Here is a 26,254-nt window from a genome sequence, read left to right as displayed (position 1 = left end):
GGCAATGGATCACCTACTGATCCACTGGAAACCTGAGTTCCTGGAAACCTGGGCATGTGAAACCCCTCTTAACTGTAGGAGAATAGGCCAAGCCCAGCAGGACTCCTCGGTAGCCCTCCCAGGCATCTTGGATGACATGTGCTTCCCTCTTTCCACAGGCCTGTCTGGCCCTGAGGAAGTCCCCTTTCTGAAGCGGTGGTGCTTGGACGACCAGCTCTCCACGTTGCCGGGCACCTGTAGGTGTCCCTCGAGAGCACAGTTTTGAGGTTCAAGTCAGTGTGGCCATGAAGGGGCTGCCTATTGGGCTGATGCTGTGACCCTGGAGTCTGCCTCTCCTGCCAGTCCCCCTGCCCGGAACATGTGGCTGCGGCTTGGCCTGCCCTCGCTGCCCCTGAGCCCCACGCCCGCAGTTGGCCGGAGCCTGTGCCTCACCCTGTGGTTCCTCAGTTTGGTGCTGAGGGCCAGTACCCAGGCCCCAGCACCCACAGTCAATACTCACTTTGGGAAGCTAAGGGGTGCCCGGGTGCCATTGCCCAGTGAGATCCTGGGGCCTGTGGACCAATACCTGGGGGTGCCCTACGCAGCTCCCCCGATCGGCGAGAAACGTTTCCTGCCCCCTGAACCACCCCCGTCCTGGTCGGGCATCCGGAACGCCACACACTTTCCCCCAGTGTGCCCCCAGAACATCCATACAGCTGTGCCCGAAGTCATGCTGCCCGTCTGGTTCACTGCCAACTTGGATATCGTCGCTACTTACATCCAGGAGCCCAACGAAGACTGCCTATATCTGAACGTCTATGTGCCCACGGAGGATGGTGAGTGCTGTGGCCAGGCACTGTGCCCTCCCTGCCTCCCGCCTGCCCTATTGTGTTTGTGGCTTGCATGTGATTGTGTGCCCTGCAGCATGCGTCTGTCTGTCTGTGAAAATGCTTCTAACCATCATTCTGCTTGGCCTCCCCCTTCCCCCTCCCTGTTCTTCCCTCCCCAGCATTGTCCGAGCTCCCATGTGTGAGTGACACTGTTGCCAGGAGGGGCCTGGCCAGGCCTGAGAGCTTTGACAGGTCTAGGTCCAGTGCTGGATGGGGGTTCCCTGGGGGAGTATGGGTCACTGCTGGCAGCTGCCCGCGGGAGGATGCTGGCTCCACCAGGCCCCCCTGCTGCCATTCCACCTGCTTCTAAAGGTGGTAGGTGTGTGTGGCCAAGGGAGCTGGGTGTGTGTGGGGGGCGGGGGGCAAGCCTGGTGGGCAATGCTTAGGTGCCTCCTCTTTCACTAGCTGATGCCTCCTCCCGCGGGGGTCACACTAAGGTAAGTGACAGAAACAAGGAGATGGTGGGACAGGCTCTCTGCCATGTGCCGCCTGCAGAGCAGCTCAGCTCTTGGGGCCTGGGGGGGGTGGGGGGTGCATGCCCCTGGGCAGAGGCCTCCTGTTATTTTTTAGTTTTTTATTCATTTTACAGTAAAGCGGATTTCCAAGGAATGCGCCCGAAAGCCCAACAAGAAAATATGTAGGAAAGGAGGTAGGTAGCGAGCCGGCGGGGAGGGAGAGAGAGAGAGAGGGAGGGCTGCCTGCCCACCTACCCTTGCCCCTGAGGACCCTGCCTTCTTTCAAGTAGCCCAGGCTCAGGGGGTGGTGAGCAGGCATAAGGTCCACCTCATCCGAGGGTCCTGGCTGCTTTGCAGGGAGGATTTGGTGGCCTTAGACAGGTTCAGAGCAGAAGAAGCGACCCCATTGCTTCCAGTCTTCCCAGCTCCAAATTCCAGTATAAAGTGTGTGCCAAAGACAGAGCTAGTGGCTCTCTTGGTGACACCTCAAGAGAAACTCTAGGCAGCCAAGATGGAGCCAGAGGATTCCCCATCCTCAGGGAGTGGAGCCACAAGAATATCCCTCCAGTGCTTTGTTCTGGGTTGAAAGTCTGGGCTCAACTCTTCCCACCTGAAGCTTAGACCAAACATGTATACTTAGATTTAGTTATTCCTTTCACACACACCCCAGGCCCCTGCCTTACCACTCCGGTCAGAACCTAGTTGAGAGACCCAGGCTGCTGTGGTGGCAGAACTTGGGGGGTGTCTGGGCACTATGGATTGTAAGGGAGACAGACTGTAAATTTACCCTCTTGCTCAGAGAAATTTCTCTCTGCCTATTCAAATACCACTTTATGTTTTCCACAAAGTGCTCTCATATTTAATCTCATAAAATTCTCCCTACATATTAGGAAGCAAAGAAGGCAGGAATTAGTATTCCAATTTTCCAGATGAGGAAACAGGCCCAGGGGAGTGACTTGCTTCTGCTGGAGGCCCCCGTTGCTGGTCTGTGGCAGAGCTGGGACCAAAACTTGGGTCTCTGACCCTCAGGGCGTGTTCTTTCCACTGTAGTTCAAGGAGGCAACTCGCATCTGGTCCTTTCCACCTCCCCAACTCTGAAAAAAAAGAGAGATGTGACCTGATTTGGGCCAATTCAGAAACAGTAAAGCCAAAGGAACAGGAGGACAATCACAACCTCATCCCTATATCCCTTTGGCAAGCTTGGAGTTCATTTTCTTTTGATATCATAGAGCAGGGTTTCTCAGAATGAAATCATCAAGATTTCTGGGGTGGGATGTTCCCTATTGCATAAGAATTTCTGGGAATCTACATGTTGAACATGTGCCCTGAGTACTTCTGATGCACACTGGAGCATGGAGTGAGACACAATACCTAAAGGATAGTGTTTTCCCACCTCTCCACATCTAACCCAGGACCTCACAAATAGTAGGTAATACATCAGTATTTTTCACACAAATGCAGAAGCATTATGGTGCTATAGAAAAGGTCTGGGAAGCACAAAACCTGACTGAGTCCCAGCTCTGCTGCCAACTCACAGTAAGACCACAGGCAAGTCTTTTCCTCTAAGAACCTCTGTTCTTCAGAACCACAGCTGAAGGTGAAAGGAGACCATTCTGACCTTAACATTCCATTAGTCTCTAAATGAATTCAGGAAGAGGGTCTCTTGAACCTGCTCCTATAAATTATATGGTGGGATCTGGTGAGGAGAAGAGATGACATTAACATGGACCATTTCTTAGGAAGAATGATCTCTCCAGGACTCCAGTAAGCACCCAGGGTTTTTCAGTCTAGCCCTGAGACTGGCCAGAGAGCTGACTGGAAATCCCCACTCAATACATTTACCAGTGGCCATTGTGGATGAGAGGCAAAGCCATGTGCTACGTGCTGTTAGGGTATGGAGTGATGTGAGGTAGAGGAGAGATTTTGAAGACTAAAGACCTAATTACTGCCCTGAAGAAGTTCCTAGCCTGATATAGAAAACTCAGTGGGTTTCCCCAAGCCCCATAGGCTAGACTGGGAAGTGGGCAATTTGGTCATTTAGCTGTTCAAATGAGACTTCTCCAGGGCCTGTTGGCCATTTGGAACAGTTCCAAGCCTTGCCTCTTCAGGGAGACCCATACCCAGAGGTCATCATGATGTGCATAAGTTAGGTGAAGCGGCCTGGGTGGGATCCTGCAGCTGTACAGCATCTGGGAATGGTGCCTGGTGAGGACCGTGGCAGCAAGGAATTGTTCAGCAAGGGCCAAGTTGAAGGAGCAAAAGTGTCTGTGTGAAGGAGACTGGGACAATGGAGCAATACAGAAGTGTGCAGAAGGGACAGCATCTTTTAAACCAGGGACAATGGATGAGAAGGGAAGGGTTTCCTGGGGAAGACATGCCCCACTCACCCACCCCATCAAGTTGCAGGGAATTGATGTCTAGGGATAAGTGATCCCTTTTAGTTTGATGGGCTGTCTTCTGTGTGGGTGATGATTGATGACCATGTCCCATCAGGTTTCTGAGGGAAGCACTGGCAGGTGCTGAGCTAACATAAGACCATAGGTGCCATTGGAAGTTTAGGAAGCTGGAGGCAGTTTCTACCCTAGGGCTGGGCTCTTGCCCTAGTTGAAAAGCCATTTTGTAGTATGAGGGCAGTTCCTGTTTTGATTAATAGCTATAAGGAAATCCAGTCACCAGAGCCCAGAGCAGCTGAGAAAGAGGGCTATTCGCTTCCTCTAGGCTGAGAGTATCTGTTGTAAGATATGCAAGAGGGTAAACCCTAGGATGCCAGCAGAATTAGCTCGATTTCCACACACTGATCAGCATCCAGGCAGGAGATCTCTCTCTCCACAGTCATTCTGAGATTCACTTCTAGTCTCCTTAGAACAGGAAGAATTGGTACCAGCTTACCCCCAGGTCCTAAATGTCTGCCCTCTAGTCTCTTCTTTTCTCCCTTCTTCTCCCCTTCCCTCTGTGCTCCGCCTCCTTTCTCATCTGTTCTTCCCTTCACTTTACCCCATCCCCTAAAGGTGGCATGGTGCAGTGGAAAGACCATGGACTTTGGAGTCAAGCAGACTTTGGTTTGAATTTCACCTCTAGCACTTCCTAGCTGTGTGATCTTGAGCAAGTCACTTTACCTCTCTGAACCTCAGTTTCCCCATCAGTGAAACAGGAATAAGGAATAGTACCTACCTCATTGGGGAGTAAGGATCAAACAATATGGCAGAAGTAGAGTGTCTGGCACATGGTAAATATTTAGTAGATGGTAGGAACTAATTACCATTATTCCTATCTCTTTGTTTCTCTTCTCTTCTCTCTCTCATCATCTTTTTCTGCTTTTCCCCATTTCTTCCTTCCCTCCCTGCCCTCTGGCTCTTTCTACATCTCAGAGCAATGCTTGCTGCTCTCAAGACTGGTTCCTGTGGGCAGGCACCCCACTTGCCATTAACCATAGCAGGAGGCCCCAATGAACAATGCCAGAGGGAAAGTTCCATCTCCCATTTTCTCCTGTGGGAATTAGGGTCAGCTGAGGCCCAGTTTGAGCCTGCCCACTGGGTCCCAGAAGCTCAGGCCTGGGGTTCCTGGAACACATCTCTGCCCTAAATACCTCCCATGGATATTCACACGTGCTGGCAGTGTCACCCTTCATCTTCAATACCTGCCCCTGCTCTCCAGCTCCACCTGCCTGTGTACACATGCACAGCCCCTTCCACCCAGAATGAATCCTTCCCCTGAGTGGGTCTCTGGCTTTGTGCCCTGGCCCACCTGCTGCTACCTCCTTCCAAACTGGGAAGGGGTTGGTTGAGAGGGGCTGTTGGGGACAGGGAGGTGGGGCAGGGAGGTGCAGGGAGGCCAGCACAGCAGAGGCCTGCAACACCATCATCCTAATAAAGGTCTGGGCCTCAGCCCACCCATTCCCTCAGTTCTTGCCATCCCTCCTGCCTGTCCTGGGCCCAGGCCCAGAGCTGGCTTGCTGGGCCACACTGCAGTCATGCTGTTTTTGAATTCTCTCTCTGTTTTGTTCTCTGTTCTGTGCTGTTGTGTCTCCCCGTGTCTGGTCCCCAGGATCCGGCGCTAAGAAACAGGGCGAGGACTTAGCGGATAATGACGGGGATGAAGATGAAGGTATTTGGGGGCTGCAGGGCGCGGCGGCTGGTGCATGGCACAGAGCCCCTCCCCTTCTCAATGGGGAGAAGCCCCGTCTGTCTGTCTGTCCGTCTGTTGGTGTGTTTCTGTTCCTGTATGAGGCCGTCAAGCTGTTCCTCCGTCTTTGGCCTCATGGGTCACTGGGAGTTCCGGGGTGATGGACATGGCTGGCAGGAGCAGGGGACCACAGGCAGAGCCATGGGGAGGGCATCTTCCTCACCCCAGCCCCATACCCTCCCCTATCTTCTATAGTTCATGGGCACCTGCCCCTACTGAGCAGCAGGGAGAGTGGAGAACAAGTGGGACCTGGGGAGGGTGGCGAGAGGGAACCAAGGAAAATGAATGCTGAGGAACTGATGTTTCGTGGAGAAGACTCCTGTACCTTAGAGGGAGCCTGGCTCCCGGGACAGGGGCCCAGCCAGTCAGCACTCTGAGAAGTAAAATAGTGACAAGCAAATGGGCTAGAACCTCCTCAGTATTGTCCCAGAAAGAGAGAGATGATGATCACAGGGTTACGGGCTGCAGTAGGTTCAGGACAGAACAAAAAAGATGTGGATTAACATGCCAGGCTGAGGCCAGGACACCACAGCTGTCAGTAGATGGCACAAGCTCCTTGGCTGATGATCGGCACAGCCTGCCTCCTTGGGGTAACAGATTCGTTCGTTTTGCAGCAGAGCATTCCCCTCTACCTCCATGCCCTCGTCCTGCCCCTTCACCCCTGGAGGGGCCAGACAGCTCAGGAGGGCCCACTGGTGATGGGTAGGGCTGTTTGTGTGGCAGAGTGTTGGTCCAGCTCACCGACTGACAGGTTTCAGGCAAAGGTGATCAGGCCTGGAAACTTCTCTTGACTGCCCCAGCCCCAACGCCATGTTGCCTGGGATTGGGAGCAGCCACTTGCTGGGCCCTCATTGAATGGCCTCTGGGGAGGCTTCATCTTCATCTTATTGCTGACTGGGAGCAGGCTCTCTCAGTTCTGCCCTAACCCCAGTATTTCTGGTTAAGTCTGCCTGGGAAGAATGGGGTAAATGGGCACGTGGCTGAGAAACCATGTCAATAAGGTTCCCCCAACCCTATCTCTGCTATTCACTCCCCTTTCCCCACATCCTTCCTTGTTCTCTCCCTGTGCCACCCCTTATTCCCACCCCTCTTGTCTCTGTCTGCACTGGGGGGCCAGCTGCTGCCAATGGCCGTTTTTCCATGTAAATGGTCTAGTCTTGGGGGTTTCAGGGCTCCCCAGCCCCTGCTCTCTAAAGCCATGTCAGGTCCCAGGACTCCTGGGTGCCCAGGGCAGGGACTCACCTAATGCAGCTAAGACCAGTCCTCCCTCTTCCTGCTGCCTCCCCACCCCCAGAGCCCAGCCATGGCTGACCTAGGCCTAGAAGTATCTGGCTATCTTCAGTTGGGAGGCACTTGAAATCCAAGTCTCTCAAAACATCTCTGAAGTTCAAATATCTCTGACCAATTCTTGAGGTCCGGGATAAGCAGCCCCCATGAGTCCTGCCCTCAGAGATGGCAGTGGTGTCCTGGCACCTGGGATAGCTTTGCTGCCCGCACCCCCCCAGGGCTGGCGGGGGTGGGGGAGGAAGGGCAACCTACCCAGCCTGTGTCTCACCCCTTCTCCTTGCAGATATTCGGGACAGTGGTGCTAAGCCTGTCATGGTCTACATCCACGGAGGCTCTTACATGGAAGGGACTGGCAACATGATTGATGGCAGCGTCCTTGCCAGTTATGGCAACGTCATCGTCATCACCCTCAACTATCGAGTTGGGGTACTAGGTATGTTCCCTGCCAGGTGCCTAGAAGGAAGACTGGCATCTCAGAGAGGGAGGGAAGAATGCCAGAGAACTCAAAACAGGCTGCCTTGATTCTCTAGCTGGCGTAATGATCATAGTCAAAATGTTGTTATCCCATAACCCCTATCTAAGTTCTGGGGGCTTCCACATATCCCCAGGCCCTTTCTTGGAATATTTAGAAGCCACTGGAATTGCAGTTCAAATTCATCCCTTCTCTTAGATTCCAAGCCAGGTCTCTGCACCCAGACTTTAACTTGGCTATTTTGTAGGGTCTATTTATTCGCTAGTGTCCTGTTCCTTACCCACCCAGCCCTACGTTCCTAAAGATCCTATATATAGAGAGATATTCCTTCTATTCTACCCCATGTCCATAGAGTCATATACCATTGTATGTCCACCCTCCACCTATCCCCATGCATATAGTTATTTCTCACCCACAAAGCACACATGCATATAGCTCCATGTCCACATCATAGACTCCCTCACCTATCGACATATTCTCCTGCCACTCCACATATATACTCCAAGTGTAGTCTCTTCCATACACATATACACATACCCACACATTCTATATGCTCCACACCCACACAGGTTTCTCTCACATTCCATACACACACACAAACACACACATTCTTCTAATACTTCTCCCTATATCTTATCACATCTACATCTATCCACACTCACACTTTCCTCTACCCCCATATTTACACAAAGACCTACAACCTGCACATTTTTATCAACACCCAAACCCCATATACATTAAATGTTCATAAATAGTCCTTCCACCCACACACACACATACATACACACTCATATCCTCCTACACATCCCACTTTATCTACTCCACACACCCACATACTGCACATACACACAAATCTGTCCCTCACTTTCTCCATGTAAACACAAACTAATATTCTCCCTCCCAATATGCATATATAATCCTTACCTATATGTCCAAACTGCCCAAACCCACATATTCACAAATACTACACACACACTCTCTCTCTGCCCCATATATATCCTATTCCCACATCTTACACACATACCATAAGCTACATTCATATATTCCCCCATATATACACACACCCATAGATCCCCTACACATATATACACACACATATATGTATGCATGCACACATATACATACTCTTCCCACACATGTCCTACATATATGTATGCCCAATATATACATGTGTATTTATTCCTTCACCCCCCACACATCCATGTACCTAAAGCTGCATCTGTACACACACACACACACACACACACACACACACACACACACACATCTACCTGTAAACACATTCATGCTTCCTCCTACACTTACATGCCCCACATATACATTTCTTCTACCCTCTACCCAGCATCACCCTTGGTGACCACCAATGCCTATCTGTGGCCAAGGTCTTAAGGGAAACAAGTGCCTCAGAGAGGCCAATGACACACACAGGGCCATTCTCCCTTTAAGATGCTCACCCAGGCCCCATGTCCCTGTAGTGGCATGAAAAAGCCAACTTCTTACCTGGAGGATTTGTGTTTTCAGAAGTTCCATTAGGGCCTAGGCTGATGGAGACTGAACCACCAGTTAGGCCTGGCTTATTCCATGGCCAGCTGGGAAAGAGGACCTTATTTTAATTTGCTCTTGACTGTATTGATTTGCCAGTTCCAACCCCAGAGGTCCTGGTGCTGCATTTTGCTTCTTTGTGTGGTTGTGTGCATAGAAAGGCAATCTCCTGTTGACTTACCTGTGTGCGATAGTAGGATACCTATTTTCAGCTCAGAGTGGAGAAATTATATTCTCTTAAAAAAAGCAGTCTGTTTCCCCTTCAGCAGCTCCTGAGACCAGGTGGAGCATGCAGGGCATGCTCCTAGTCTCCACACAGCCTGGTGAACTTGGATCTCATAGTTCTGCCCATGCTCCTCTATCTTTCTGCAGTGCCTCAGACACCATAGCAGGGCTCTTGTAAGTTCTTCTATCTTGTAGAGAAAGGATATCTGAATGTCATAATACTGTAAAGGTGACTGTACACTAGGACTGCACAGTTCCTAAAGTGTAATGAATGCACAAACATAATCACATGCAGATATATAGACATGCATACAGGGTAGTTGATAGCTAAAAGTAATTTTTCTTAGAGTAATAGAAAATATTCATTTCAGCTGATTTTAAAAATTATAAAACACAAAGCTACATTCTATAAGATTTATTGGAATGTACTGAGAATACTAAGAATATACTTCAGTTGTAAATTATCAGGCCAACGAGGAATGGAGGGAAAGAGTGTGGAAGAGAGGGAAAGAGGGACAAGTGAGGTAGAGAAGAAGAGGACTGGGGAGACAAAAAAGAATGATGGTGACTATGATGGTGACAACACAAAGAAGAGGCAGAGGAGAGGCTCATAAGATTTAAGAAGAGACAGAATTTTAATAGGATATGAGGTCTCCACGGTGTCAGTTGGGAGCTGTGGGCTGCACAGAAGGTTGTCATTGGTGAGCACTCTATATGATGTCCTGATTTGCTGATTACTTCATCACCCTTCAGCTGTTCTAATCCTTAAGCTTCTATATCAAAAGTTCTTAAACTTCTGGGGAGTCTTGGGCTCTTCTGAGATTCTGATGAAAGCTATGAACTCCCCAAAATGAAACACACGCATTTACAAAAACAATTTCACAGATCCCCTTAAAGCTCATCCGTGAAACTCAGGCTGAGAACCCCTACTTTACAACCTCCTCTCGCTGGGATAATCAGAGCAGCACATCTGGGGGAGCAGGAATATTATTACTTGGGCTTAAGCAGTTGATGATCCAAATAATATTACCCCACACTCATAAGTAGTTATAAACTGAGATTTGGTCAGAAGTTCCCTCACTACTTCCTGTGTACCTTTTAGTCCCTGTTCTGGAACACAAATATAATCAATAAGTCACTGATTGCATTCTGGGTACATGCAAGATGTTTTTGTCTCTTGGCACCAGATGTAGTACATGGGTTTGTCCCTGACACATGGGGATTTTGCTGTGTAGCTGAGGCTTTGTTGCTTTGTTTCCCAAAGCACCACAGAACAGGTGGCCAGTTTTGGACCCCAATTATATGCATTCATTCACCCTCCCTCCCATCAGCTTCTCCTGAGCACTGAGCCCAAACAGACGGTTCACTTTAAGGTGGTTCTCTAGACATCTTGGCTGATTCATGTATGTTGACAATGTCATAGTCTAGTCCCTGGATTCCCTCCAGCACAGAAGGATAGCTATTATTTGAGAAGCCCCAACTGGGCTTGGGGCCAACAAAAGAAAAGGACTCCAGCAGGTTATAGGATGCGGATTCTCCTGGGGTTGAGGAAACAGGGGTTTGCCAAGTTTTATTCTGGGTTCCAGAATTAATTTAATTCTATATCCTTACTCAGGTACCCTCCAGGCAAACTGAGAACCCAGTACACACCAAGCCTTGAGTAACACAGATATCTAGCTTTGACACAGTCTGCCAGATTCCCCCATCTTCTGTTGACAAACTTACCATGTACTGCAGTATCAACTTGGGCCCAGGGAGACTGGCTCAGATTTATTCTGACAGTGCATAGAGTTGGCTGCTTCAGCCTCCATTCTCTTGGTTTCTATAGATGGGAGAGATCCTGGAGAAGTAGCAGCATGTGACTGCTCTTCCAGATCACCAGGTTTTGTGTGCTTCAGGTCAGTCATGTTCACCATATCAACTGCCTGAGCCTGTTGGATATAGTACCTGAAGCAGGATTCTTCTTATAGTAAGAATCATTGGCATGGCACCATCCACATACTTCAATGCCCCTTATCCAGAGGCTCATGGGATTTAAGGAATCAGAGATGGGTTGTCACACCATCCACCTAGGCTTTCAAACCTTTGTTCCTAACCCAGAAAATCAGTCCATATTAAAGAGATTTACTACATTCAACTGCAGGCTTTTTCCTGCTGATTGGGACAGACATTCTTGACACATTTTGTTAGATGATGGCTTGGTGAGGGCTGAAGCCAAATCTGCTATTGCCTAAGTGAGAGAAAAGGAAAAATGAATGTCGGGGAGGGAGATTAGGGGAAAGGGAGATGAACAAATGCACATCAGAGGGTCTCAGGGCTTGGGCACCTGAGTTGGGTCTTGGTCAGCATAGATTTTAAGGGGTGCAGGAGCAGCATCAGTTTCTTCATGGGCCAGCCCAAGAAGCTGGTTCCCTTGTCTGGAGGAACAAGGACTCCTCAAGTTCATCCTTGTTCAACCTTCCCCTAATTCCTTCTCCTTTCCTCATCTGAACCCTGGGGCTGAAAACAGGATTTGTGACTAGGTCCTTGAAGGAATAACTAAGTGCTTTATGTACTTAATCGTACCAAATATAAATTAATAACACACTTGAAGAGGGTAAGATGAGCTCTTTCGTAGAAGTTAGGCACAGAAGGATTTGAGAGAGACAGTGATGAGGTCTTATGCCTGCTTGAGTCCATTTGAAATTAGCCTCTTCCCGTGGACTGCCAGACTGCCAGAGAGCTCTCTGAGAGCTCTGGACGCCTTCTCCAATATGGCCTTACACCAAGTTGATTCCAGGAGCTGTGAATGAGCTTTTATCTGCGGAGTCAAAAAAAAATACTGATCCAAGTATGGGTTTCTATGTGGAGGAGCACTGTAATTACCCACCTGGAAAGGAACCTTCCAAAAGCCTAGGGCAGGAGAAGCTAGGACCTTCCAAGGGACCTGGGAATCATGGAAAAGAGATGAAACAAGGCAGCAGGATCAGTCTAAAATGGAAGCAGGATGGGGGGAATATAGGACATCCTCTGTGGGATAGCCAGCAGGTGGGCGGGAAGGTAATCTCCATGGCAACAAGTCTCTGAGGCAGCAAATCCCAGCAGGTGGGTGGGAAGGTAGTCTCCATGGTGACATGTCTCCTCAGCAGCAAATCCCAGTGGGTGGGCGGGAAGACCTGTTTCTGTGGTAACGCAGAGCACTGACTTCCCCATTTCTCCACTAGATGAAAAAGATGGTCTAAGCCACTGGCTTTGCGACTTTAGAAGGCATTAGCATCACCTGGAGCTAGTTAAAAACACAGATTGCTGGCCAGGAGCGGTGGGTGTAATTCCAGTGACTCAGGAGGCTGAGGCAGGAGGATGGCAAGTTCAAGGCCAGCCTCCTCAAATTAGTAAGACCCTGTCTCAAAATAAAAAAGGCTGGGGATGTAGTTCAGTGGTTTACCACCCCTAGATTCAATCCCCAGTACTGCAGAAAAGAAAAACACGGATAGCTGAGCCCCACCCCCAAGGTTTCCAATTCACTAGATCTTAGAGGAAGGGAAATAAGGATGTGTCCTGAGAATAAGGGGAAGAGGGGCATCCAAGGCCCTGGAAAGAAGTGGAAATGGACTGATTTGTACAGGAAGAGCAAGGAGAGCTTAGGAATTGTTGCCTTTGGGGATCTTCCCTTCCTTCAGAGAGAGTGGAAAGGAGAAAGAAATAACTGTAGCTCTACCATGTGCTGGGCTTATGCTCATTTTAATCATTGTTACAGCCCCATAAGGTATTTTAGTCCCATTTTGCAGAAAGGGAAACTATGGCCCAGAGATTTTAAATAACTTGCCCAAGACCACATGGCTAGGATGTGACAGAGTCAGGATTCAAACCAAGGACTATCTGACTTTAAAACCCCCTTCATTCATATATATATATATATATATATATATATATATATATATATATATATATATATAGTTCAAGGCCAGCCTCCTCAAATTAGTAAGACCCTGTCTCAAAATAAAAAGGACTGCAGATGTATATATTTCTACATCCCCAGTCCTTTTTATTTTTATATTTCCTATTTTTTTCTGGTACCGAGGATTAAACCAGCGCTGCTTAAACACTGAGCAATATCCCCAGCTCTATTTTTGTTTATTAATTATTTATTTATTTGTATGTGGTGCTGAGTATCAAACTCAGGGTCTCGCACTTGCGAAGTGAGCACTCTACCACTGAGCCACAACCCCAGCCCTATTTTTTTTTTTTTATTTTGAGACAGAGTATCACTATCTTGCTGAGGGCCTTGCCAAGTTGCTGAGGCTAGCCTCAAACTTGTGATCCTCCTGCTTCAGCCTCTGGAGTCACTGGGATTACAGGCCTGCACCACCATGCCTAGCTCCCTATATCTTAACAGATGTTAGAATCATGTCTCCAGATAGTATATCTGGTGGAGGATGCTGAATTCTGGCCTTTTACAGTTCTTGCAGTAGAGCTACATGGAGGAGGCAGCCATTTTAAATGGCCCAACCCTTTGTTCCACACTGAATAATGGATGGGAATCAGGGAGCCCACCTTTCCTGTATTGATGATGCTGGACCTTGCAGAAAGGAGTGATGGTTTATGTTAGCAAGGTAGAAAGAGCTATGTAGCTGCAGGTTGATCTTTTGTCTAACTTCTGCTTTCCATCATAATCCAAATTCTCCATCCCTCTGCCTTCACTGTCCTCATGCCCTTTGTTGAATCTAGGTTTCCTGAGCACTGGAGATCAGGCTGCCAAGGGCAACTATGGGCTCCTTGACCAAATCCAGGCCCTCCGCTGGGTGAGCGAGAATATTGCTTTCTTTGGAGGAGATCCCCGCCGTATTACCGTCTTTGGCTCGGGCATCGGTGCATCCTGTGTCAGCCTCCTCACACTGTCACATCACTCTGAGGGTGAGTAGCTCTTGGGGCAAAACATGGACTAGCCAAATGTTGGCTAAGTATCCTGAGTCCCAGGCTTTGCAGGCTTCAGATTGCCCAAATCCATGCCCCAGGAGCACTCAGAGGAAGCAGCCAGCCCTCTTCCACAAGCTCCAGATGCCTTTGAGGAGATGTGGAAGAGAGAAAAATCTTTCTTTAGGGGAAGAAATATTTCTCCTAATGTGAGGGAGGGCAGGAGAGAATCCCATTTACACCCTGAGTGAGCAAGATGTTCCTTCTGATGTGGGAAAGTGGGGATACAATACCTCTCTCTGAAAGGACAATAGTTCTTTGGGGCAGGGGAAGTTTTTCAGTATGGTAAAGACACACTACTTCAGAATCAAGATCTAGGGTGGAAATTAGTTTCTAGGTGTAAGAAACACTCATTTCTGTTTTTCTCTCTGAAGAACAAGTCTGTACAAGAGGGAAAATGTTCTTGAGCAGGGGGAGGAGGGTTCAAAGTGAGAATCCCGCTGGGTGTTGTGGCACATGCCTGTAATTCCAGAGATTCAGGGGCCTAAGGAAGGAAAATCACAAGTTCAAGACCAGCTTGGGCAAATTAAAGAGACCCTGTCTCAAAATAAAAAATTAAAATGGCTAGGGTTGTAGTTCCGTGGTAGAGCTCCCTGGGGTTCAGTCCACAGTAACTGCAAAAATAAATAAACAAACAAAATTAACATCCCTGACCTGCAAGATTGGCTTCTTCTGAGGGGAGACAGTATATAATTGGACTGTAGACCTCCTCCTAGGTTGTACAACCCACCTAAAAGAGACATTCATTTTTACCCTCTGTCCTGGTGGTGGGTCCCTCTGCCAGTAACCCTTTCAAGGGGTTGAATAGGCCCCTTTTCACTCTGCAGGGAATGTTCTCTCCACCATTAGACTATAGAGAATATCCTGCCTCCGAGAGGTGTCATCCCATCTACTTAGAAGGCTGAGGCAGAAGAATCGCAAGTTGGAAGCCAGCATCAACAGTTTAGCAAGACCCTGTCTCAAAATTAAAAAAATAAATTAATTAAAAAGGGCTACCACATACTCTCACTCTCTCTCTCTCTCTCTCTCTCTCTCTCTCTCTCTCTCTCTCACACACACACACACACACACACACACACACACACACACACACACACTCCCTTCTCTAAAGTAGGGAAATCTGTGAGAGGGGACACTTTTTTTGTTGTTGTTCACTGAAATTGACCCCATGAGTTAGTGGTATTCTCACAGGAAGATTTGCAGGCTCTCTTTGAGGAAAGCCTGTCTCTGAGACAGAAGAATCACCTTCTCTGTCCTAGAACAGTCTGTCTGTGTCCCTCCAGAGACTACCTGGTAAGGGAAGACTAAAGTAGAATCTGCATCTCTAAAAACAGGGAATGGGGGGCAGGGATGTAGCCCCTTTGTAAACCACCTGCCTGGCATACAAGACCCTGGGTTCCATCCTCAGCACCAAAGGAAGGAAGAAAGGAAGGGAGGAAGGGAGGGAAGAAGAAAGAGAAATAATCTTGGAAAAATGAGGTTCTCTCTTTAAGTGACAGTTTATATTCTCTCCCTCTTTTTTCTGACCTTGCAAACTGTTTTTCTCTTAGAGCAATGGAATTTTGTGCCCGAGAGCCAAATTCTCCCTTGGGAATGTTGGGGACAGGGGAGAATGATAACTTTTTTTTTCCTAGAGGGGAAAGGATCATCTTGTTTTTGAGTTTGGGGGGACTGGTTCCTTCTCAGCTTGGGGAAAATCTGGAGGTGAAGCATCAGTAGCTTCAGTGAAAGGAAAGTCTCTGTGGATACCACAGACTGGCAGAATGCATGCCTGGGAGACTTTGAGACCTCAAGCGAGGCCTTTGCCCTTGGGATCCTTCCCCAAACCCCCAGAATGTGGGGATCACTCCCCCCTGCATTTCTCATCTCTCTTGAAAAAGACCCCTTTGTGGTGCAAGTGCCAGCTCCCTGGTGGTGTGCTGGCACAGAGCTGGGCCCAGCTGGGCAGGAAGCAAGAGGAAGAGACAAGGAGCAATAAAGAGAGGGAGCATAAGGAGACTGATGCTTGGGATCCAAGGGGTTAATTTTTCCTGGCATTTCCTTAACCCCCAAATTACCAACACCTCACCAGGGCCGGGAAGCAATGAAACAACCAGACAGGAACCATTAAGGAAGGGACTCAGTAATCCCTTGTCTGGTTCTAACGCTTTATCCCCTACTAAGAGAGTTATTCCCCTTCTAGCCCATGCAAACCATAGGGTGGCTTCAGTGATAAAGGAATAAGGTGTTTCATGGCCATGTGTGACACTGTAGATCTAACCTAGTGCCACCTATCTTCTGTAGGGCTTTTCCAGAGGGCCATCATCCAAAGTGGCTCTGCTCTGTCCAGCTGGGCTGTGAACTACCAACCAGTGAAGTATACCAGCCTGCTGGCAGACAAAGTGGGTTGTAATGTACTGGACACTGTGGATATGGTGGACTGTCTTCGGCAAAAGAGCGCCAAGGAGCTGGTAGAGCAGGACATCCAGCCCGCCCGCTACCACGTGGCCTTTGGCCCTGTAATTGATGGTGATGTCATTCCTGATGACCCTGAAATCCTCATGGAACAGGGCGAGTTCCTCAACTATGACATCATGCTAGGTGTCAACCAGGGTGAGGGTCTCAAGTTTGTAGAAGGGGTGGTGGACCCTGAGGATGGTGTCTCTGGCACTGACTTTGACTATTCTGTCTCCAACTTTGTGGACAATCTGTATGGTTACCCTGAGGGTAAGGACACCCTGCGGGAGACCATCAAGTTCATGTACACAGACTGGGCAGACCGTGACAACCCTGAGACCCGTCGTAAAACACTGGTGGCACTCTTCACTGACCACCAGTGGGTGGAGCCCTCTGTGGTGACAGCTGATCTGCATGCCCGATATGGCTCACCTACCTATTTCTACGCCTTCTACCATCACTGCCAGAGCCTCATGAAGCCTGCTTGGTCAGATGCAGCACATGGGGATGAAGTACCCTACGTTTTTGGTGTCCCTATGGTAGGCCCCACTGACCTTTTCCCCTGCAACTTCTCCAAGAATGACGTTATGCTCAGTGCTGTCGTCATGACCTATTGGACCAACTTTGCCAAGACTGGGTAAGGAGAAAAATTTTTTCCCTTTGGAATCTCAGCATGCACTCCCTTCTGCTCCACTATCTAACTTCTTTCATCATCTCCCTTCCTTCAGTATTCCCAAAGTCTTGCTTGTTAACCCTTTCACTTCCCCTTCCCTCCTCCCTTTTTGAGATTTTGTAGCCATTTTCCTTCCTTCAAAAATTTTATTGAAGGGATCAGGGGTGTAGCTCAGTGATAGAGCACCAGCTTCGCATGTCCAAGGCCCTGGGTTCAATCCCCAGAACCAATAAAGGAAAAATTGTATTGAGACTCACAACTCTGTTAGCATCACAACTGAGCAGAAGTGCAACTTACTGGCAGAATTGTGGGAATCAAGGTTAACCAGTCAGAGGCTGTGTGAAATGACCATAATTTTTTTACTTTTTATACATTCATGAAGAACCTGTAAAAGCTAGGCACAGTGTCATGTGCCAGTAATCCCAGGTACTCAGGAGGCTGAAGCAGGAGAATCATAAAGTTTGAGGCCAGCCTTGGCAACTTAGTAAGTCTCTGTCTCAAGAGAGAGGTGGAGGGGAGAGAGAGGGAATGAGAGAGAGAATTAACAGCCTGTAGAGGGCTCTTCACAAAAGTGGGTAGCTGAAAAGATTAATAAATGCTGAATAGTACGAGAGAAGACAAAATATCTATAGCCTGATCTTAGCAGATGAGCACAGGGAAGAGTGAGACAGTTTCTCTGAAGCCCATTTTGGGCACAAGGAGTTCAAGCCCTGGGGCAAAGGGGGAGTAGACAGAGGGAGGGACCCTGAAAAAGATGGAAATGGTGGTAAATTTTGGACTCAGGAAGAGGTTTAGGGGTAGGTGTGAGAAGAAGGAAACTGGACCCTTCCTTATCCAGGTAGAGTGGTGACCCCAGATTTCCATGTGGTGTTTCAGGGATCCCAACAAGCCGGTCCCCCAGGACACCAAGTTCATTCACACCAAGGCCAACCGATTTGAGGAAGTGGCCTGGTCCAAATACAATCCCCGAGACCAGCTCTACCTTCACATCGGGCTGAAACCAAGGGTCCGTGATCATTACCGAGCCACTAAGGTTGCCTTTTGGAAACACCTGGTGCCCCACCTGTACAACCTGCATGACATGTTCCACTATACATCCACAACCACCAAAGTGCCGCCCCCGGATACCACCCACAGCTCCCACATCACCCGCAGGCCCAACGGCAAGACCTGGAGCACCAAGCGGCCAGCCATCTCTCCTGCCTACAGCAATGAGAACGCCCAAGGGTCCTGGAACGGGGACCAGGATGCCGGGCCTCTCCTGGTGGAGAACCCTCGAGACTACTCCACTGAATTAAGTGTGACCATCGCTGTGGGGGCCTCCCTCCTGTTCCTCAATGTTTTGGCTTTTGCTGCCCTCTACTACCGGAAGGACAAACGGCGCCAGGAGCCTCTGAGGCAGCCTAGCCCCCAGAGGGGAGCTGGAGCCCCTGAATTGGGAGCTGCTCCTGAGGAGGAGCTGGCAGCATTACAGCTTGGACCCACTCACCATGAGTGTGAGGCTGGTCCCCCCCATGACACACTGCGCCTCACTGCATTGCCCGACTATACCCTGACCCTGCGGCGCTCCCCCGATGACATCCCACTCATGACCCCCAACACCATCACTATGATTCCCAACTCCCTGGTAGGGCTGCAGACATTGCACCCCTATAACACCTTTGCTGCAGGGTTTAACAGTACCGGGCTGCCCCACTCACATTCCACTACCCGGGTATAGCTCCAACCCAGAGCACAGCTCATCTCCCAGCTCCCTCCCTTCCAGATCCACAAACACATGCACATGTGCATGTGCGCACGCACGCGCACACACACACACATACACACACACACACACACACACACACACACATATATACATATGTATACGCACGCACCCACACCCTACAGCAGACCCATCTGCACAAACATAGACAGATGTGGACATGCACCCGCATGTACAAAAACACAAATACTGAAGTAAACCTGGACAAACCCTGCAAATGGGGACACAAATGAGTCCTTGGTAAACCAAGGATCCATGAAACAGCAGCTGAAGCCAGCTCCCTGAGCCTGACCACAGACACTCCTGGGGGGCCTGAAAGCAACAGCTGGACACCCCCTTGGTGCTCGCCTTTGGCCTCTCTTGGAACTGCACCAACGACCAACTCCAGACTTGGGAGCTTTAAAGAGCAGAGTAGCTCTTCCTCCCCCAGACTTGGTCTTTTTTCTGGGTCTTGTTTTTGTTGATTTTTTTTAAAATTTTTGGAACAAATGCTTTTCCAACCCATGAGTGCTAAGAGGCTCTGGAAGGGAGGGTTCCAGGCTCAGATCTTTCTGGTTTTGGAACCCCCAGTGCTCACACAATCAGACCAAGGAACAGGACTCCCAAGAAAGAAACAGATTTGAGCACAACCATGGTGTGAATGGAGGAAGGGGCTAATGATGGATGGGGCTGGAGGGCCATTGAAGAGAGATCTCCAACCTTTTCTGAGTCCCTGTGGAGGGATGCAGATCCTGCAGGGTGACCTGCTTCCCCTGAAGGCAAACAGCATTGACCTGGCTAGACCAGGGGACCCTAGGTTTGGCAAACAAGGTACTGTGGAGGCCATGTCATTATTACCCCCTTCCCACCCCACCCCCCGGGTATATAATCTGGGTTCTGCCTCTGCCCTTGGGGAAATGCTATCAGAAATTCACCCCATTTTCTTTACAGTCTTTTGTGTCTGTCATTTCTCTTTCAAAAAGGCGGTGTTTTTTGTTGTTGTTGGCTTTTTTTTTTTTTTAAAGAAAAGTTCTTAAAACACTAACGGAAACCCATGGAGTTTGTCCTTTGTAAAAATTTTAAACACAGTGTCTTGATATAAAAATAAAAAATCCAGTTAGCACTCCCAACCTGCCTCCCTTGCACAGGCCTTGCCCCAACAGACCTCGGAGCAGGGTGCCCCTGCGGGCTAGAAATCAGGCAATCAGGCAGCCTCCATCAGCCTCCCGTACCTTAAGCTGATACAAGTCTGGGCTGCACTCTGCTGGCCCCCTGCACAAAGACCTCTCTGATCTTAATCAGGTTGCTGTCCCCATTCCCCTGCCCCCCAGCACTCTGGGTTCTTGCAGCTGAAGTCTCCTCTCAGCACCTTGGGCCTCCTAATGAAACAGCAAAAATAATACTTCCTTCCTTCTCTGTGCCACCACCACTGCTGCTGCTGCTACCACCGCCTCCTCCTCCTGTTCTTCCGCCTCCTTCTCTGCTGCCATCACCACCAGCGCTACCACCCTGCCCTCATCTTGGACTGGGGGCTAGGAGGAGGTTTGACCTCTAACATGCTAAAGTTTTCTTGTATCCAAATCCAGTGCGGCATCAGCTATGTGGACTCCCTGGCCTTGAGTGACGTCAGAGCAGGTCCCTTCTCCTTCCCTAGGGATACTTGTTTCCTGTTCTGTGAAGTAGAATTAGAGAAGTCATTGGGGTACTGAGAATGATTTCTCTATAGGATTGTGATCAGTGAGCCCCCTGACAACTCCAGGGGACAGATTCAGTGAGGCGCCACAGGGTTAGCATTATGGGATTTCACATGATTCTCAGTGACTTAAAGAACTGAATGGGGAGTCTGCTCATCAAGTTTGACATTGGGCAGGGTTGCCAATAACTCAGAAATCAGGAATAGAATTCTTAAAATTGACCCTGACAAAATGAGGGAGATGAACCATCACAGCCAGAATGATGTTCAGAGGGGATGAACACAAGTTAGCATGCACAGAGATCAAAACCCAGAACTAATATACTAATATGACACATGGTACAAGAGAGATTGGCAATGATTAACTTGACAGATGTATAGTTTTTTAAAAAAGAACAATGGGAAAGAGGGTGTACAAGTTGAATGAGTCCACAGTTGTAGAACTGGTTTTCTCCCTTTTTCACCCCTTCTTCCCTCCCTTCTTTCCTTTCTTTTTTTCCAAAACTAATGGGGAATACTAGTATATAGTAACAAAAATAGAGCATGGAGGAGCTGAAAGGTAATCAGAGTGTATCAGAACTGGAAGTAACCCCAGAGTTATCTAGTCCAATCCACCTATTTTATAATTGGGCAAATGGGTCCCCAAAAAACCCCATCTTAGTTAGTGATAGAAACAGAGCTGGAAGGCAACCCAATAACAGATGACCCTCCCTACAGTCCTGCTCCACTTGTTCCTTTCTACCAGCCATTGGTTATATCTTCCAAAGCATTAATGGATCTGCCCTTGGTGAGTACATTTTTAACATATGTGGAAAAGTAGAGAGGATTTGGAGAAGAACAAAAGCAATGTGCCAAAGAACTTTTTTTTTCTTTTTTAAGCTAGAAAAAAGAGAAAGGTAACATCCAACGAGCACAACTAGACTACTAAGTGACACGTGTACTATGGTCATCTTCAATGACAGGATAGAGATGTGTTCTCTCATGACCTGTGTTCCCCATTTCTTCTGAGAGTGATAGAGAAGAAAATTAGATTAAGTAAACCCAAGGAAAGACTTTGCTATGAATAGGAAGTAATTATGGGCACCCAGTAAATTCCCAATAGCAGTTGACAAATGGAATGAATGGCTACTGAGGAAAGTATTGGTATCCTTCATCTTTTTGAGAGCATAGGGCTGGAGTACATCACCTTTTGAGATAAATTCAGAGTATTTATTTTTTGCTCCATTTCAGATACTTCCAAATAGGGCCTCCCATTTTGGTGTGTGTGTGTGTGTGTGTGTGTGTGCATGCGTACACACACACGCATGTGCACAAGTGCCTCCAGGTAGGAGGCTATATATTTTGGGGTGATTTTGACATTGCTTCTCTTCTCACCACCTCAAGGTGCCATAGCAAACCCAGCTCCAATTCTATTAGGGACCTGTCAGCGAGAGATTGTAGTTGGTCTTCACACCTTTGAAAGGCCTGAATAAAGGAGGTAACCTTCAGGACAGGCAGGAGATTTCAAGCTCATTGACAGTTCTGTGCTCATGTAGCTTGAGATTCTTGGCCCCATTGCTGACCAACAGCATTGCCCAACCAAAAAAACCCAGATCTTTAAAGAGAAGATTAGGATATACTTGGATTTTAATCCACATTGCAAAGATCATTAGTGCCTAGATTAGATCCAGCCCACATCTCTAGGTTTATCTGATTTCTATTTTAATCCTTTAGGGAACTAGACACAGCTATCTTGGGATACGAATTAGTGGTGTATGTGAAGAATCAGAAGTTGGTCACTGTGGAAATCTCCACAGAAGTATGGTAACCAGGACTGTAGGCCTGGCCCTGTGCTGGTTTATATATATACTGTGAGGCATGGAAGATACCCACTATGGGGTGCATACATAGGAAGACAAAGCTGAACCATGATAAAAATGAATGAAATGTATAATTTAGTATGTGACTTCAATTGTACAGTAAAGAGTAAAAGGACTGGAGAAATTGTATGAAATGCTATGGTGGGATATAAGTGGGTAGAGTAGCATGCATTCCAAATTGAGAAAAAAACCTCAACCAGAGCATGGAGATGAGATGGTCTGGGCATACTTGAGGAACAGTGAGGTGACTGGCCTGACCAAAGCAGAGGGTTTGAGTTTAATGATAGGAATCAGATTGGCAAGTCATGTTGTGGAAGTCTTCATAACAGAGGAGAGTTTGGGTGTTACTGAATAAGCAATGGGATGCCCTGACTGGATGCTTTTGCTAATGGTTTTATAGTGAGAAAATAAAGCCTTCTCAGCCCCACTTTGCTCTTTCTGTTCTCCAAGGAGAAGGATTTTCAGAATAGAAAGGACAAGATGAACACCAGAGACAAGCTCCTGAAGACAGTCTCATCCCAGGGTGCCATGAGCTACCCTGGGAAACTCCAGCTCAGAGTCTAGGTCGATAACTGCCCTGACCATTTTGAGGACTCACAGCTTAACTGCAGGACAAATGGTGGTGGCTTTACAAACCCCAGGGAGAATGGAAATGATGCATGCTGCTGCCTAGAGATGAGCAAACATGGCCCCCACCACTTTGCAGGTAGGAAAAGGTAAATTCCACAAATTTATAGATCAATAAGTGTGATATTAATCAAGGGCAAGATTCTGAGACAAATGATTAAAAGAATGGTTGGTGAGCACTTAGAAAAGAAAGTGAAGATCACTCAGCTCCTGGACTGAGGGGGAAAAATTCCCACTCAATTCATTTCCTTTGATAGGGAGATTGGACAGGTAGAGGAGTGGAAAGCTATATCCACAATGTGTTTGGAATTCAACAAAACATTCTCTCAATACTCTTGGGACAATATAGACAAAATGCAGGGTGGGTAGAAGTAAAAATTGGTGGACTTTTAACTGGTTAAGTGACTACATGCAAAAGAATTCTGTTTGGGGATAGGGATATAGCTCAGTTTGTAGAGTGCCTGCCTTGCATGCACAAGGCCCTGAGTTCAATCCCCAGCACCACACAAAACAAAATGAAACAAAAGGTTCTGTTTTAATGTCACCAGATCAGACTTATAAGTTACACAAAACTGGTAAAGTCCCTTATTTAAATTTCAAAATGTAACAGTACGAGTATAGGATGTGGCCTAAAGGAATTTTTAGAGAAAATGAAAGCTCATCATGAGTTAAGTCAAATGGATGGTTTGGTTGCTACAAAAAGTATTGTGACCTTGGACTATATTAATAAGTCAGGATAAAGGAGGTGATCACCTGTGCTACTCTGCACTGGTCAGGCCACACCTGATGCCCCCTGTTCATTCAGTTATGAGCACCAGACTTCATGGGGGATATTACCAAAAATATACTCAGAATAGTGGTGATGATAGTGAGGGGGCTGGAGAATCCCAGGGAAAATTTGTCTACTGTTGGCAAATCGTTTCTGGGTTCATGGGGAAGAGGAAGCTGTAGTTTTGTTCTGTGTGACTCCAAAGGCTCTGAGATCTAATAGATGGAAGTTATAGGAAAGCAGATTTGGATCGACATAAGTTGCTTTTTCTTTTCTTTTTTATAATGAGAAATTGTAATAAAAGTTTCAACTCATGATTCCAGCCTCCTGAAGTCCTTTAAAATTTATTACCAACAGTTCCAAAAGCAGAAGAAAAAAATGTCCTATGGCGGTGTGCAGCTCACTGATGGAGTGCTTGCTTGCCTAGTATGTGTGAGACCCTGGGTTCCATCCCCAGCACTGCAGAAAACAACAAAAACGTCCTTACCCCAACCCTAACATAAAACCACTTGTTGGGTTTAGAAGGGACTTTTTAAAGATTAGTAGTACTTTGAAATTAGAGTGAAATGACCCAAATGGTAAGCAGATGCCTATCACCAGAGATAGTCAAGCAGTGACTGGACAACCACTCCAGGTAGATGATGCAAAGGTGATAGAAGTGTCCGATAAAAAACTGAACCAGATGACCTTTAGGATTACTGAGATTCTATGACATTTGAGCTGGAAGGTCTCATGGTAAAGTATTCAGGAAAATATTTCTGGGGCATAGGTGTAAGGAGGACTGGAGGAGGGGAGATTGGAAGTAGAGATAGTAACTAGTTAAGAGGCACCCGCTCTGAGGGCTCCAACTATTTCACCTCCAGGCCCCTTACCACCTGAATTTCAAAATTATGGTATCCAAAGCAGCTTTACTGGTTGCCTAGTTCCCTACCCTTATGTTCCAAAGCTTGATTGCCTTATGCAACCTCTTTGCCAAGTAGTTATCTTGCTTCTGCTTAAATAACTCCAATGACGGGAAAATCTCATCTTTTCAGGGTAGAGCATTGCATGCTGGATCATCTCAAACCATTATGAAGTTCTTCCTTAGGTTGAGTCAAAGTCCATTTTCCCGTAGCGTCCACCTAATCACCAAAGCAAAACAAAGGAAATTCCTCTTCTATGCCTGAAAACTGAATCCTGAACCACCACCATCAACCTGGTGATTCCTTCACCAGGTTAAACAGCTCCAAGAGTTCGTTCACAATTTTTAAGTCCTGTCACACTCCTGGTCTCTCTCTTCAGTACTTGCTCCAGGCTGCTAATGTCTCTGTTTGTGTCTAGTATCAAAGGCTAAAGACAATCCTCTGCTGTGGTCTAATGAGCAGAGCATAAAGCAGAACTGTAATTTCCCTCCATTCTAGACCCGAACATATTAGCATTTGGTGCAGCTGCTGTCAAAACTAATGAGCTCGTAGTCACCTCAAACACCTGAAACCTTTTTGTACAGATTGTTAGAAAGTTAAGCATTTGGTTTCTACGAACTTGGCTCTGAAACTTTACATTTCATCTTCCTGGTTCATTATGGCTTCTTGGGATCTTTCTGAGACCAGGCTCATATCCTTTACAAATTTGATCAGCATGCCCTCAATGTCCTAGTCCAAGTCAATAATTACATTATTGGACAGGCCAGTGACCACCCTCCAGGCTGACAAAGATCCATTAGTTACCAGCTGTGAATACACCTCACTGTCCTGTCTTTACCCCATATCTTCTTTTCTTATCCACAAGGACATCTCACACCAGACATACTTAAAAAAATAATAAGATGGTGTTCTGAAATCCTCTTTGGAAACAGCACTGAGGAGAAGAAGGGAACAGGAATGAAAGGAGGGGAGTTTGGTCTTTAGATCTTCTCCTCCCTCCTTCCCAGTACCAGGATGAGCCTTCCTGGCTTCCATCTTCAAGAAGGAACATCCAGACAACAGCTCAGGTACAGAAAGTTGAAAAAACTGGATTTAGGGACAGAAAAACCTGCATTTGGATCCTTCTCTGCCTCTTCCTAGCTATAGGAGCCTAACAAGTTGCTTAACTTGTCAGTCTGTTCATCTGTAAAACAGAGATATAAGACCTAGCTAATAGGGTTGCTGTGAGGATTAAATGAGAAAAAGTATGAGAATGTGCTTTGCAAATTATTAAGTGCTATGCAAATGTAAGGTATTATGATGATGATTTATTGGGCACCTACTGTGTTCATCGAATAGGGTATAAAAAGATAAATAAGGCACAGTCCTTGCCCTCCCTGGGGCTCACAATTTTGTAGGGAAGATAGATTTACAAATAACCATAATATAAAGTAGAAGAACAGGATGAATGGCACACATTGTAATGGTCATTTAGAAGAGCAGGGTGGTTCCTCAGATTGGAGGATGCTAAAAATGGCTTCCCAGCATTTTATCTATGCCCTCCAAAATGGGACAGATCTGAAGAAA

At 47.4% G+C, this 26,254-nt stretch overlaps 1 protein-coding gene across 6 annotated transcripts; it reads left to right on the top strand.

The window, feature by feature from the left end:
• Window positions 1–358: 358 nt before the first annotated feature.
• Nlgn3 (neuroligin 3) lies at window positions 359–18,814 on the top strand. 6 transcript variants are annotated; one of them, XM_077106954.1, is made up of 7 exons: window positions 359–815; window positions 1,459–1,518; window positions 5,369–5,428; window positions 7,077–7,226; window positions 13,740–13,925; window positions 16,269–17,058; window positions 17,971–18,814. In XM_077106954.1, exons 1-7 carry the CDS (start codon window positions 359–361, stop codon window positions 18,812–18,814), a joined length of 2,547 nt encoding a protein of 848 aa, XP_076963069.1. The 6 variants fall into 6 exon arrangements, with proteins under 6 accessions (XP_076963069.1, XP_076963070.1, XP_076963071.1 ...); XM_077106957.1 differs by lacking the exon at window positions 1,459–1,518 and adding an exon at window positions 14,403–14,406 and having other exon boundaries at window positions 559–815; window positions 13,740–13,929; window positions 16,250–17,058; XM_077106958.1 differs by lacking the exon at window positions 5,369–5,428 and adding an exon at window positions 14,403–14,406 and having other exon boundaries at window positions 559–815; window positions 13,740–13,929; window positions 16,250–17,058.
• Window positions 18,815–26,254: the final 7,440 nt, after the last annotated feature.

This window comes from Callospermophilus lateralis, chromosome X (genome assembly GCF_048772815.1).
Source record: "Callospermophilus lateralis isolate mCalLat2 chromosome X, mCalLat2.hap1, whole genome shotgun sequence".
NCBI lineage: Eukaryota > Metazoa > Chordata > Mammalia > Rodentia > Sciuridae > Callospermophilus > Callospermophilus lateralis.
Note: the sequence above shows the minus strand (reverse complement) of the source record. Positions and strands in the feature narration are given on the sequence as shown.

Coding starts and splice junctions, on each gene's coding strand:
- Nlgn3 (XM_077106954.1), top strand. CDS start 359: ATGTGGCTGCGGCTTGGCCTGCCCTCGCTGCCCCTGAGCCCCACGCCC. Junction 1,519..5,368: donor GAAAATATGTAGGAAAGGAG/GTAGGTAGCGAG, acceptor TCTGGTCCCCAG/GATCCGGCGCTAAGAAACAG. Junction 7,227..13,739: donor CTATCGAGTTGGGGTACTAG/GTATGTTCCCTG, acceptor TGTTGAATCTAG/GTTTCCTGAGCACTGGAGAT.